At 43.8% G+C, this 12,526-nt stretch overlaps 1 protein-coding gene across 1 annotated transcript in view; it reads right to left on the bottom strand.

Moving 5' to 3' along the window:
• Positions 1-9,379, bottom strand: part of nrbp1 (nuclear receptor binding protein 1) — an 86,107-nt gene extending 76,728 nt beyond the window's left edge. The window contains exon 1 of the mRNA XM_059986721.1: positions 8,914-9,379. Within this exon, the coding sequence (XP_059842704.1) occupies positions 8,914-9,087 (174 nt within the window). The 5' untranslated portion in view covers positions 9,088-9,379. The remainder of the gene's footprint in view (positions 1-8,913) is intronic.
• Between the last annotated feature and the right edge of the window lie 3,147 nt (positions 9,380-12,526).

The following is a 12,526-nucleotide window of genomic DNA, read 5'->3' as shown; positions in this document are numbered from 1 at the left end:
GTAACAATTTAATTAGACAAAAACTGTTAATAGGGAGCAGGAAACAGAGTAATTTTAAATGTTTGTCACACAGCCTGTGTGTTGGAAGAAGCAAAAGACTTAAGTGAAGTGAACTCTGTTCGTTCCAAGACCACTTTTTGAGATCCACAATGGCAGCAGGGTACAGAATCAAAGACTGAAGCATGTCAGGCACCTTGTAACACTAATGCTTATTAAGAGGTGATATGCAACTTGATTATACCTTAAGACATGGAGTAGAAATAGGCCATTTGGCCCATCGAGTCAGCTCTGCCATGGCTGATCCTTTTATCCCCTCATTCCCACTTCCCGTAACCTTTAATGCCATGTCCAATCAAGAATCTATCAAGCACTGCCTTAAATACCCCCAATCTGGCCTCCACAGCTGCCTGTGGTAATAAGAAGCACAAATTCACCACCCTCTAACTAAAGAAATTTCTCCGCATCTGTTTTAAATGGACACCCATCTATCCTGAGGTTGTGCCCTCTTGTCCTAGACTCCCTCACCACAGGAAACATTCTTTCCACATCTACTCTGTCTAGGCCTTTCAACATTCAAAAAGTTTCAATGAGATTCGCACCCCCTCCCCACCATCCTTCTAAATTCCAGCAAGTACAGATCCACAGCTAATCAAACGTTCCTGGTATGACAACCCTTTCATTCCTGGAATCATCCTTGCAAACCTCCTCTGAAACCTCCCCAATGCCAGCACATTTTTTCCTCTAAGATGAGGGGCCCAGAACTGTTCATAATACTGAAGGTGAGGCCTCACCAGTGCCTTATAAAACCACAGCATCACATCCATGCTTGTGCATTCTAGACCTCTTAAAATGAATGCTAACATTGCAGTAATAACTTGTAGTAATAACTGCACTCACTTCTCTTCCCTCACTCCCTTCAAAATCTGACATACTGCTGGTGCCATCCACATTGAAGACTGGTGCAAAATGCTCATTTAGCTCATCTGCCATTGGTCCCCAGTGTTATTTCTCCGGCCTCATTTTCTAGCGATCCTATATCCACTTCCATTCCTTTTTTTTTTACACATTTGAAAAAGTTTTCACTATCCATTTTGATATTGTTTGTTAGCATGCTTTCATATTTCATCTTTTCCCTCCTAATGATTCTTTTAGTTGATCTCTGTATGGTTTTAAAAGCTTTCCAATCTTGTCTTCCCATTAATGTTTGCTTTGTTGAATGGGCTCTTTTTTGCTTTCACATTAGATTTGACATCTCGTCAGCCACAGTTGTACTATTTTGCCGTTTGAGTACTTAATCATGTAACTCCCTGGGTCGCCTCAGGCTCGCTCAGCTCGTTCCCGTCTAGGGGGAGCAGCCTTCGGCCCCGCCAAACTGGGTAATCAGCTGGTGTGGATGCTGTGTGATGTCCCCGCCTCGCCCAAAAACAGACAGCACACCATATGCGATTAAATGAGTACAATTTATAAAGGTTACTATAACTAAGTGATTAATAACGATACAGTATATATGAAGAGAAAATTAAAGAAAAGGCGCCAAACTTATCAAAGTCCAAACCACTTCGTGCACAACCGTTGGAGCTCAATTACTGAAGTCTTCTGGCCACCATTCGATCCCCTCCGAACTCCTCGACTCGCAGCTCAGGACCCTCCGAACTCCTCGACTCTCCAAACAGCTCAGGACCCTCCGAACTCCTCGACTCTCCAAACAGCTCAGGACCCTGCGAGCGGTCAACCAAGCACATCTAGCTTCAACCCCCCCCCCTCCTCGGAGAATCTCCCGGCCTCGGACCCCCCTTTGGGGTCCGATCCTCGCCCAGCTTAGAGCATTGCGTCCTCTCTCTCGACCCCCTCGCGCCGATCTGCCCAAAAGCCCGTCAACAAAAGCTTACAGACTCAGAAGAAAGAAAATTAATCCCCATTTGGTTTACAAAGGAATACCATTCTCGTTATCAGTAAATTAGCATTCCTGCTAGTTAACAAAAAGAAGAAACCCTCTTTACAATCATTTTTAGAATACATCTATCCTGCACCTTCCTCATTTTTCCCAGAAACTCACATCATTGCTGCTCTGCTGTCACCCTGCCAGCATCTCCTTCCAATTTACCTTGGCTAACTCCTCTCTCATACCACTGTAATTTCCTTTACTCCACTTAAATACTACTACATAAGACTTTATTGTCTCCCTATCAAAGTTAAAGTTGAACTCAATCATATTGTAATCACAGTCTCCTAAGGGTTCTTTTACCTTAAGCTCCCTAATCACCTCCGGTTCATTACCTAACACCCAATCTAGCACAACTAATCCCCTACTAGGCTCAATGACAAACTGCTTTAAAAAGCCAGCTCGTAAGCATTCAACAAACTCGCTCTCTTGGTTACATTGATTGTTTAGGGCAGGGGCCGGCAACCTTTACCACTGAAAGAGCCATATGGACCCGTTTCCCACAGAAAAGAAAACACTGGGAGCCGCAAAACCCGTTTGACATTTAAAATGAAATAACACTGCATACAATGTTTTTTTTGCCTTTATGCTATGTATAAACAAACGATAATATGTTGCATTTATGAAATCGATGAACTCCTGCAGAGAAAACAAAATTACATTTCTGCATGCAACAAAAACATTTTGAACTCCGAAAAAAAGACGTTGGGTTGAAGGTTACTCCATAGTTAGCCTACCTTGGATCGAAAAATTAAAAGAAATCGCGCACTGGCGGGTGTCAGGCATTGGCAGTGGTGACGTATATTAATAGCGATAAAAAAACACGTTGTAGCAGTGTGCTACACGCAGCGCTAAAATAACGACACGGAGTCGGTAAACTGCAGTCAAAGATAACTTTATTCGAACTAAACAGCCTTGCTTTTAAGCCTCCCTCAACCCGCCCCCCATGGGCGCGGATGCTCCAAAAGACACGCACTCACAAACCCCCGTAGGCTATCTCCCTTAGCCGGAATGCTGGCTAATTGTGAGCCGGTTCGGATGTGCCAGGAAATGGGTCGTCACAACGTTTTATTTAGATTGTACAAGATCACCATAATCTTTAAATTTAGAATTACATTTCAAAATGTAAACTAACATTAAATGCATTTTAATTAAATACTCATCATTTATTTTCCAAAGCCACAGGGAGCCGCAGCACAAAGGTGAAAGAGCCGCATGCGGCTCCGGAGCCGCGGGTTGCTGACCCCTGGTTTAGGGGCATGGCAGGGGCAAAGAATACAAGAGTCAGGAAGTTATGATGCAGTTATACAAGTTTGGTTAAATTGCATGTAGGAGTTATGCATCTGTTTTCTGCCTGCATTATATTCTGTGTTGCGCATTTATCATGGTCACCAGACACGTGGTTGGGGGCGGGGTAAAAGCGAAGGGTTTAGTTATGTATTTGTGCTTTGTTCTCCGCTGTTTAAGACTGGGGATCAATGGGTTTCATATCTTTTGTTGACTGCTTAACTTCACTTAAGTCTGCTTAAGTCCATTTAATATCATTAGTTTTAGTTTCATAAATTTCATCACTTCAAGATCATGTTTTACATGGTGCTAATAAATCATATACTTTCTTCAACTGTTTGAAAATTGGATTGGACCCACCTGGCTGGCAGCAGCACACTGGATTGTTTGAGTTGCTGCTACACCGCACTTTGCAGTATTGCATGAAGTTGTCACCCCATTGTAGGAAAATTTGGAGGCTTTGGAGAAGGTGCAGAAGATGCTGTCTAGATTTGAAGGTATCAGATATGAGAGGTTGTACAAACTTCAATGGTTTTCTCAAGTGTAAAAGGTGGAGGGAAGAACTGATAGGAATTGAAAGGCCGAGATAGCATCTACACCCAGAATATTTCCTGAAGTAGAAATGCCAAATACGAGATGGCATAGATTTGCAGTGAGAAAGAGAAAGTTTAAAGGGAACATGCAGGGCAAATGTTTTTTGAATATGTAGGGATGTATTGATATAAATTATGTGTAGGTAGAAAGAATTCTTTTAATTTGGCAGCACAAATATCATTGGCCAAAAAGTCTGTTCAATGTCATGTTTAGAAAATTTGTATATCTTGTAAACTGACAAGAGATTCCCTGCCAATCACACCTCCAGATGCAAAGTTTTGATTCAGACTTTTGATATAATCAGTCCAAAACCACATTCAGCTTGGGTGATTTAAGCAACAATCATATCTGGTAAGCCACTATATAAAAAAGCCTTAAAATGCAAACAAGCCAGTACAATATTCTCTCCCTTAAAATGAAAATATACCCTGGATATGAAAAAACATTAATTCACCTTCTACTTTAACAAAGATCTGCATGGGAGGCCGGTCAAGAAGTTTCGATCAAGTTGAAGTAGTAAATTGGCTTTGTGGGAGAAACTAGAGAGAGGATGTAGATGGTTATCTCCCTTATTGAAGGCCTGTAACTAGTGATGTGCCACAGGGATCGATTGTTTGACAACTATATCAATGATCTGGGTTATAATGTAGTAAACCAGATAAGAAAATTTGCTGATTACACCAAGTTTTGGGATGTAGTGGACACGAGGAAGACTATCAAAGTTTGCAGCAGGATCTGGACCAGCCGAAAAAATTGGTTAAAAATGGAATTTAATATAGACATGTGTGGCCTTGCACTTTGGGAGGACAAATCAGTACCGAACTTACACAGTGAATAGTGGGCACTGCAGTAGAACAGAGATCCATAATTTCTTGAAAGTGGAATGAAAGGTAAATAGGGTCGTAAAGAAGGCTTTTGGCACATTGGCCTTCATAAATCAAAGAACTGAGTACACAGGATGTCATGGTAAAGTACAAAACATTGGTGCGGCTTAATTTGGAGCTCTCTGTGCGGTTTTGATCATCTACCTTCAGGAAAGATGTAAATAAGGTTGAAAGAGTTCAGAGAAAATTTACAAGTTGTCAGCACTTGAAGACCTGAATTATAGGGCAAGGTTGAATTGGTTAGGACTTTATTCCCTGGAGCATAGGAGAATGAGAAGAGATTTGATGAAGGTATACAAAATTAGTGAACAGAAACGGTTAAAGTAAGCAGGCTTATTCCACTGAGGTTAGGTGAAAGTAAGGTGAAATGTTTACAGGAAACACAAAGGGAGAGAGAGAGGAATGAGTTGTCAGCAGAAATGGCGAATGCAGATTGATTACCCAATATTACTTGTACTAGAGTACTACTGCCAGTTATGTTGCTCACAAACTTTAAGCTCTCAAACCTTTCCTATTGCAAAGGAAAAAGGAAAAGCAACATCTTGCTTGGAGATTTAGGCCCAAGATGTTTCTTGTGTCTTTTCTAAGTTCCCTGGTTCCCATGCAGGAATCAACAAATATGGGCACATTTTGCAACCACAGCCAGATCCTAGTTTTAATTTGCTCTCATCCTCTGATGGATCAGTTCTTGTCAGACTTCTACAACTTGGTAGAAATAGCTGGAAAACATTGATGTGCACAACAAACAAATCTTTACTCAGAGAAAAGAGTGGAAAGGAAAACAGATTGCAACCGCTCCCTTGCTACTTCTAATCCTGCTGTTTGTGCATTCGTTTTACAGCAAGCATTAAATGTAAAACAAAGGACTTGAAGGAAGTGGGAAAATATTGTCGTATCCCAATTCATATCCCAAGTTTGTCAAACTTACTCATCAATTTCTCACCACATTGTTAACTTCTGGTCCTATTGCTAGAATTCCATTGCAAATCATCTTTCCTCTGTCACTCATGCTCTCAACAATATTATTTTCACTCATTCAAAAAAAAAATTAAACCTTAAACTCTTCTTGGGCTTCAAGTCAGGTACAAATATCAACTATTACCAACCTTTCGATGAACAACTCTGCCAATTTCTTCAGGGATGATGCCTGGGCAGGTCTAGTCCAATGACATTTATACCCCTGTACTTCCTGATTGACTAGTCATCATCCAGTCGGGTATCCACTCTCCCACCTAGTTTACAATTGAATTTCAGTTCTTATTTAGAGTGAGACCTATGGAAGAACTGGAATTCAATTGTAAACAAGGTGGGCAAGCGTAAACAAGGTGGGCAAGCGGAAACCTGATTGGATGAGGACTAAGCAATCAGGAGGAATGGAATACATGGGGATAAAAATACCAGCGGACTAGGCATGACCTGAAATCATTTGTACCCGGCTTGAATCCCTAGAAGTGTTTAATTATCATAGACACCTGGAAAGCACAAGATCCTTTTTCAATTTGAACCTTGTCAACTTTACAACCTTCCAATGTTATTAAATTGTGGCCACCTTTCCCACAACTCCATGAAATTCCTGTACTGATTCCATCCACCAGCTTACAGGAGTGCTTCACAACTGAGGCAAGGCAAATGTTGCAGGTCAAGTCCCACCCCAGAAAATTGAGCTGAAATGGGGACTGCCACTAAGTAATGCATAAATATTGCCTTTTAGATAAGTTGTGAAATCAAACCACCATCCACATAAACATGGCAAACAGCGCCATTTAAAAAAAGCTGGGAGTTAACCTAGCCTATTTATTCATCAAAAACCACTATTAACAAATTGGATCTCATCAAGTATCATTTTATTTATGCGAAATCACAAATGGCATCTTTTGTTCTTAACCCATCTCAGGATTGCAAAGTCAATGGTATTAACTTCCTCCCCCACTTTTAAATCTGCTCATCTTTTTTTCTCCTGTCCTGCTGAAGGGTCTCGGCCCAAAATGTCAGCTACTGTTTTCATAGATGTTGCCTGGCCTGCTGAGTTCCTTCAGCATTTTGAGAGTGTGGCACCAACTTCAAAGTGACTTCAGAATGCATGTCACTCAACGACAAACCAGATTACCTCCATCTGCCGCACACCATAAAAGCTTCATACATCACTGTCCTTATTCTTCGCATTTGATGAAACATGGAATAGTCAAGAAAGAGACGTTCAAATTTTACCTCATACTCCTGGACTATGCCTTTGCTTGCACATCAGCTTATTTACCACAATATGAGCATGAAAAATATTCTGGGTAACTTACCAGCTACTGTATCAGCTTGTTAACATTATATATATTCCATCAAATACTGCCTGCTTTAAGAAAAAAAATTCCTCCGTGCTTTTTCCAGAGCAGCCTCTGCCAAACCTCCATGCCCTTATCAGCTCTTTGGTCATCGGTCATCTGTCATCTGCCACTGAAACCTTTGATTCCTGTACACTGAGCTGCCCAAAGGGGTTTTCTGATTGCAAGAATTGATGTCATCAACTTATAAAATTCTTCTTCCAATATACAAATTCATTCAGAGCCTGCTCCATGCTCCCTTCAATCATCCCCCTTCTCACTCTTAACCTGTCAAAGCATGTAAATCCTTCACTTTCTATGACACACATCTTTTAAATGCTTCTAATTAAAGACACCATTTGATAATCAGTAATAAGTGGTTAGTTCTCTTATGTTTAATATTGCCCAGAACATTACCCAAATTGTCATGGACTGAAGGGTCTGCTTATGTACTGAAGTACTCTATGTCTTCCTTTATAGTTGAATGGGCCTTAGCTTCAAGATTTTGTCTAAACCTTTCTCGTTCTGCAATACAGTTATTGAAGCTGTGTTTCGAAGTTTTTAAGACCACCTATTTTCAAAACCATGGCTTGGTTGGTAATAAGTGGTCCTGAATGCGAATTCGCTGAGCACTAAACCTATGATTTAGAAATGAATGTTGTATTCCTCACTGTGCTCAGCAGAAAAAAGTGAGGAATAGAACAGCGAAGACAGCCAATTCTCCAGATAACACAAGACTTTCGACAACAGGCACGTGATAAAGAGACCATGACTGTTACAAATCTAGATGGAGGCGGTCTTTGTAATAAAGAAATTATGGTTCAGAAACTAAGTTTGGGTATCATTACAAATGCATAATTCAACATGAGAAAGCACGAAGCCTCAGATACAGAAATCTGAAACAGCACTAAGACCAATTTTCTCATTCCTCTACAGATGCAGCTGAACAGTTGTGTCTTCCCAGCATTTTCTCCTTTTAATTTTTAACTCAGCAACAAGTTGGCTGTGACAGTGTTGTCATTTGGTCATGTACAAAACGATCAATAAAATAAGCAGGATTTGGAGAGTTCCTTCTGCAGAAATTCCCGAAACCTTAAAACTATTGAGGGATCGAACGATTTCTTTTGTAAAAAGCAAAGCCTGCTTTTTTCTTCGGACTAATTAACACTGTTACTGTTAACAAAATTCACACTGTTCCATGTTTGCCAACTTGAACTTGTAAGCAGTCAGTGGAACAACACAAGTGTTCTGCACCTGTCCCCTATATCCAGAGGTGTTTCCTGTCAACAAAACCAAGTCACAAAATGGATCGCAATCTCAAACAAATTTAGTTATAATATGCCAAACTTTCTGATTGGTATTTTTCCCTAATGAGAACACATGGTTTAAAAAAAAACAGTATTGAGATAGGGATGATACCAGAACATAATCTCAATCAGTACAAAAATAAAACTTGGGGTTCCTTAATTTTGAAACGGGGGGGGGGGGGGGGAGGGCAGAGGAAAGAAGAAAGCAGAAGCAACAACAGCTCCGTTCTGACAGCCAGCAACAGGATCTGATGAAGTAGTTCCAGGGACATTTAATATAACATATTTACATGAAATGCTGTTGCAGGAGAGCAGCATCCAACATCAGATCATGCTCTGGGTTCAACAGTTACTACCTCCCAACTACCAGGCTCTTGAACAAAAGGGTTCAACGCTCTGATTGATCGTTCATTGATCCTGCTACAATTATTATCATCGAGTCGCGCAGCCTCTGGTGAGGCGGAGTTACACACTCGTTAACTTGTCAAACTTGAACGGAATATAGAAGGCTCCCTGAGGAAAAGGGAAGTCGTTTAAAGGGAGCCTGCATTGCGCGAGTGGGTTTCTACCTCCTTTACGAGCCTCACCTCCTCTCGTCGTTTCTGCCAGCGGCCGCACGGGCTCTCCTCCAGAATCTCACTCTCGTCTTCACTCTCCTCCTCCTCCTCGTCGTCCACTTCGGCCGCGGTGTTCATGGCCTCGGCTGCCTTGTCCGCGGCCGCGGCCGCAGCCGCCGCCACCGCCTTTTCCCCTTCCGACATCACCTCAGCGTCTGCCGAGCTCGCCGCCCCGACACCCGTCCGAATGGAGCCCGGCGGCGGCGGCCTTGCTTGTCTCGGACACCGGCACCGGGGGTGTGGTGATCGACTTGAAACAAAAAAATCTCGCTGACTGCTATTTACCGGCTACCTCGACGTATTAGCAAACTCCAGCGACGGGGTAGTTGACGGCGCTCCCAGTCTTCTTCAGACGCGGGAGCCGTTCTCCTCAGCCAGCTAATGGCGACCGCAACATCGACTCCATTCGTTCAGACGTTCAAACGGCTCGACCCACTTCCCTCGGGCGTCTGACGTCACCCTGACTGACATCTGACCAGGCCAATCGGCATCCGTCAAAGTCCGAATCGCAGTCAACGGTAGAGGGGGTGGGGTTAAACGGATGGGCCGGTGGACCATTACGTCATAGACAGCGCGCTCTTCCCTCCCCAACGGTTATGTCACGCGCAAGGGCAGTGCGGCCAATGACGCAACTGGGTGGAGGGGGGGGGAATGAAGCGTCCATTTCGCTCCCCGCAGTGGTCAAATTGACGCGATGCTATTCCGCATGACGTCATTTAAAAGTTACTGGCCAACTCCAGAATGATTGATAGGCACATTACCCAATCACCATCGCTTCGTTTTTTTCTACTCAGCTCTGGACCAGTAGTTCTCAACCTGGGCTATCTGCCCCACCCCGGAATTTATGCCAGATTTGGTAAGGGCCCCAAATTAAAAACAAGTAATTGGGGCCACAGGAGTTTCTCACTAGGTCATAAGTTTACTGTTTTAATGAAATATTTCTAACATATATAAATTAAAAAGACATGAATATATGTAAACACGAAAAATTCTGCAGATTCTAGAAATTCAAAGCAATACACACAAGATGTTGGAGGAAGTCAGCCAGTCAGGCAGCATCTATGGAAAGGAATAAGCAGTCTATGTTTAGGACCAAGACCCTTCATCGGAACTGGAAAGAAAGCAAGTAAACACCAGAATAAAGAAGGTGGTGGGAGGGGAAGGGGGCTAGCTAGATGAAGCCGGGTGAGAGGGAAATGTGCTAGATGATGCAAATTAGGTGGCAAAACAGCTGTGCGTGTGAGGGGTATGACATATCAATCGTTATATATTAGTGCTTGACCAGCACTAATCACCGTTCACACCCTGGAGGTGCCCTGTTGAGTCCCCCTCCACATCCACCCCCAACTCAGACAGACAGACATACTTTATTGATCCCGAGGGAATTTGGGTTTTGTTACAGTTGCACCAACCAAGACTAGTGTAGAAATATAGCAATATAAAACAATAAATAATTAAATAATAATAAGTAAATTATTCTGAGTGGAAATAAGTCTAGGTCCAGCCTATTGACTCAGGGTGTCTGACACTCCGAGGGAGTTGTAAAGTTTGATGGCCACAGACAGGAATGACTTCCTATGACGCTCAGTGTTGCATCTCGGTGGAATTAGTCTCTGGCTGAATGTACTCCTGTGCCTAACCTGTACATTATGGAGTCCTGCAAACACAAAGTGCACTGCAGATGCTGTGGTCAAAACAAGACATACAAAAAAGCTGGATGAACTCAGCAGGTCGGGCAGCATCCGTTGAAAGAAGCAGTCAACGTTTCGGGTTGAAACCATTTGTCAGGACTAAAGAAGGAGGGGGCAGGGGCCCTATAAAGAAGGTGGGGGGAGGGTGGAAAACCAATCAGAGGAAAGATCAAGGGGTGGGGGAGGGGATAGGCAGGAGAGGTGAAGAAGGAATCTAAGGGGGAAACACTATGGGTAGTAGAAGAAGGCAGAGTCATGAAAGGTGATAGGCAGCTAGAAGAGGAGAGAGTAGAGGTGGGATGGGGAAGGGAGAGGGAGGGAATTACCAGGTTGGAGAATTCAATGTTCATACCAAAGGGCTGAAGACTACCCCGATGGTATATGAGGTGTTGCTCCTCCAACTGAAGTTTGGCCTCATCATGGCATCAGGCCATGTATGGACATATCCGAATGGGAATGAGAGGGCGAACTGAAGTGAGTGGCAATGGGGATATCCTGTCTGTTGTAGGTGCTCGATGAGGCAGTCCCCCAATCTGCGTCGGGTCTCGCCAATGTAGAGGAGGCCGCACCGGGAGCACCGGATGCAATAGATGACCCCAACAGACTCACAAGTGAAGTGTTGCCTCACCTGGAAGGACTGTTTGGGGCACTGAATGGTGGTAAGAGATGAGGTGTAGGGACAGGTGTGGCACTTGCACTTGCAGGGATAAGTGCCAGGTGGGGAGGGACGTGTGGACCAGGCAGTCGCGAAGGGAATGATCCTTGTGAAAAGCAGAAAGGGGTAGAGAGGGAAAGATGTCCTTAGTGGTGGGGTCCTGTTGAAGGTGGCGGAAGTTGTGGAGGATAATATGCTGGATCCAGAGGCTGGTGGGGTGATAGGTGAGGACAAGGGGAACACGGTCCCTGTTGTGGTGACGGGAGGATGGGGTGAGGGCCAAAGTGCGGGAAATGGAGGAGTTGCAGGTGAGGGCATCATTGATGACGGCAGAAGGGAAACCACAATTCTTAAAGAAAGAGGACATTTGGGATGTCCTGGAATGGAAAGCCTCATCCTGGGAGCAGATGCGGCGGAGACGGAGGAACTGGGAATAGGGAATAGAATTTTTGCATTTGGCAGGGTGGGAAAAGGTATAATCAAGGTAGTTATGGGAGTCAGTGGGTTTATAGAAGATGTCAGTGGACAGTCTATCTCCAGAGATGGAGAGACCGAGAGATTGAGAAAGGGGAGAGAAGTGTCCGAGATGGACCAAGTGAATTTGAGGGCTGGGTGAAAGTTAGAAGCAAAGTTGATGAAATTGACGAGCTCAGCATGGGTGCAGGAAACAGCACCAATGTAGTTGTCAATGTATCGAAGGAAAAGTTGGGGAGCAGTACCAGTATAGATTTGGAGTATAGACTGTTCCACATAACCCAAGAAGAGGCAGGCATTGCTAGGGCCCATGCGAGTGCTTTGGTCTGAAGAAAGTGGAAAGAGCCGAAAGGGAAGTTATTAAGTGTGAGTACCAGTTCCGCCAACCTGAGGAGTGTGGTGGTGTTGGGGAACTGGTGAGGTCTATTGTCCAGAAAGTAGCGGAGGGCTTTGAGGCCTTCTTGATGGGGAATTGAAGTGTTTAAGGATTGGATATCCATTGTGAAAATGAAGCGGTTGGGACCGGGGAACCGGAAGTTATTGGACGGCATGGGATGTACCCCGGATGTAGGTAGGGAGGGACTGAACTATGGGTGACAAAATGGAGTCGAGGTAGGCAGATACAAGTTTGGTGGGGCAGGAGCAGGCCGAAACTATGGGCCTACTAGGACAGTCAGGCTTATGGATCTTGGGGAGGAGGTAAAAGAAAGCAGTGTGGGGTGTGGGAATTATGAGTTTTTTGGCTGAGGATGGAAGGTCTCCG

The sequence above is a fragment of the Hypanus sabinus genome, chromosome 12 (assembly GCF_030144855.1).
Source record: "Hypanus sabinus isolate sHypSab1 chromosome 12, sHypSab1.hap1, whole genome shotgun sequence".
NCBI classification, from domain to species: Eukaryota; Metazoa; Chordata; class Chondrichthyes; order Myliobatiformes; family Dasyatidae; genus Hypanus; species Hypanus sabinus.
The sequence above is the reverse complement of the archived record's forward strand: the minus strand, read 5'-3'. Positions and strand labels throughout refer to the sequence as shown.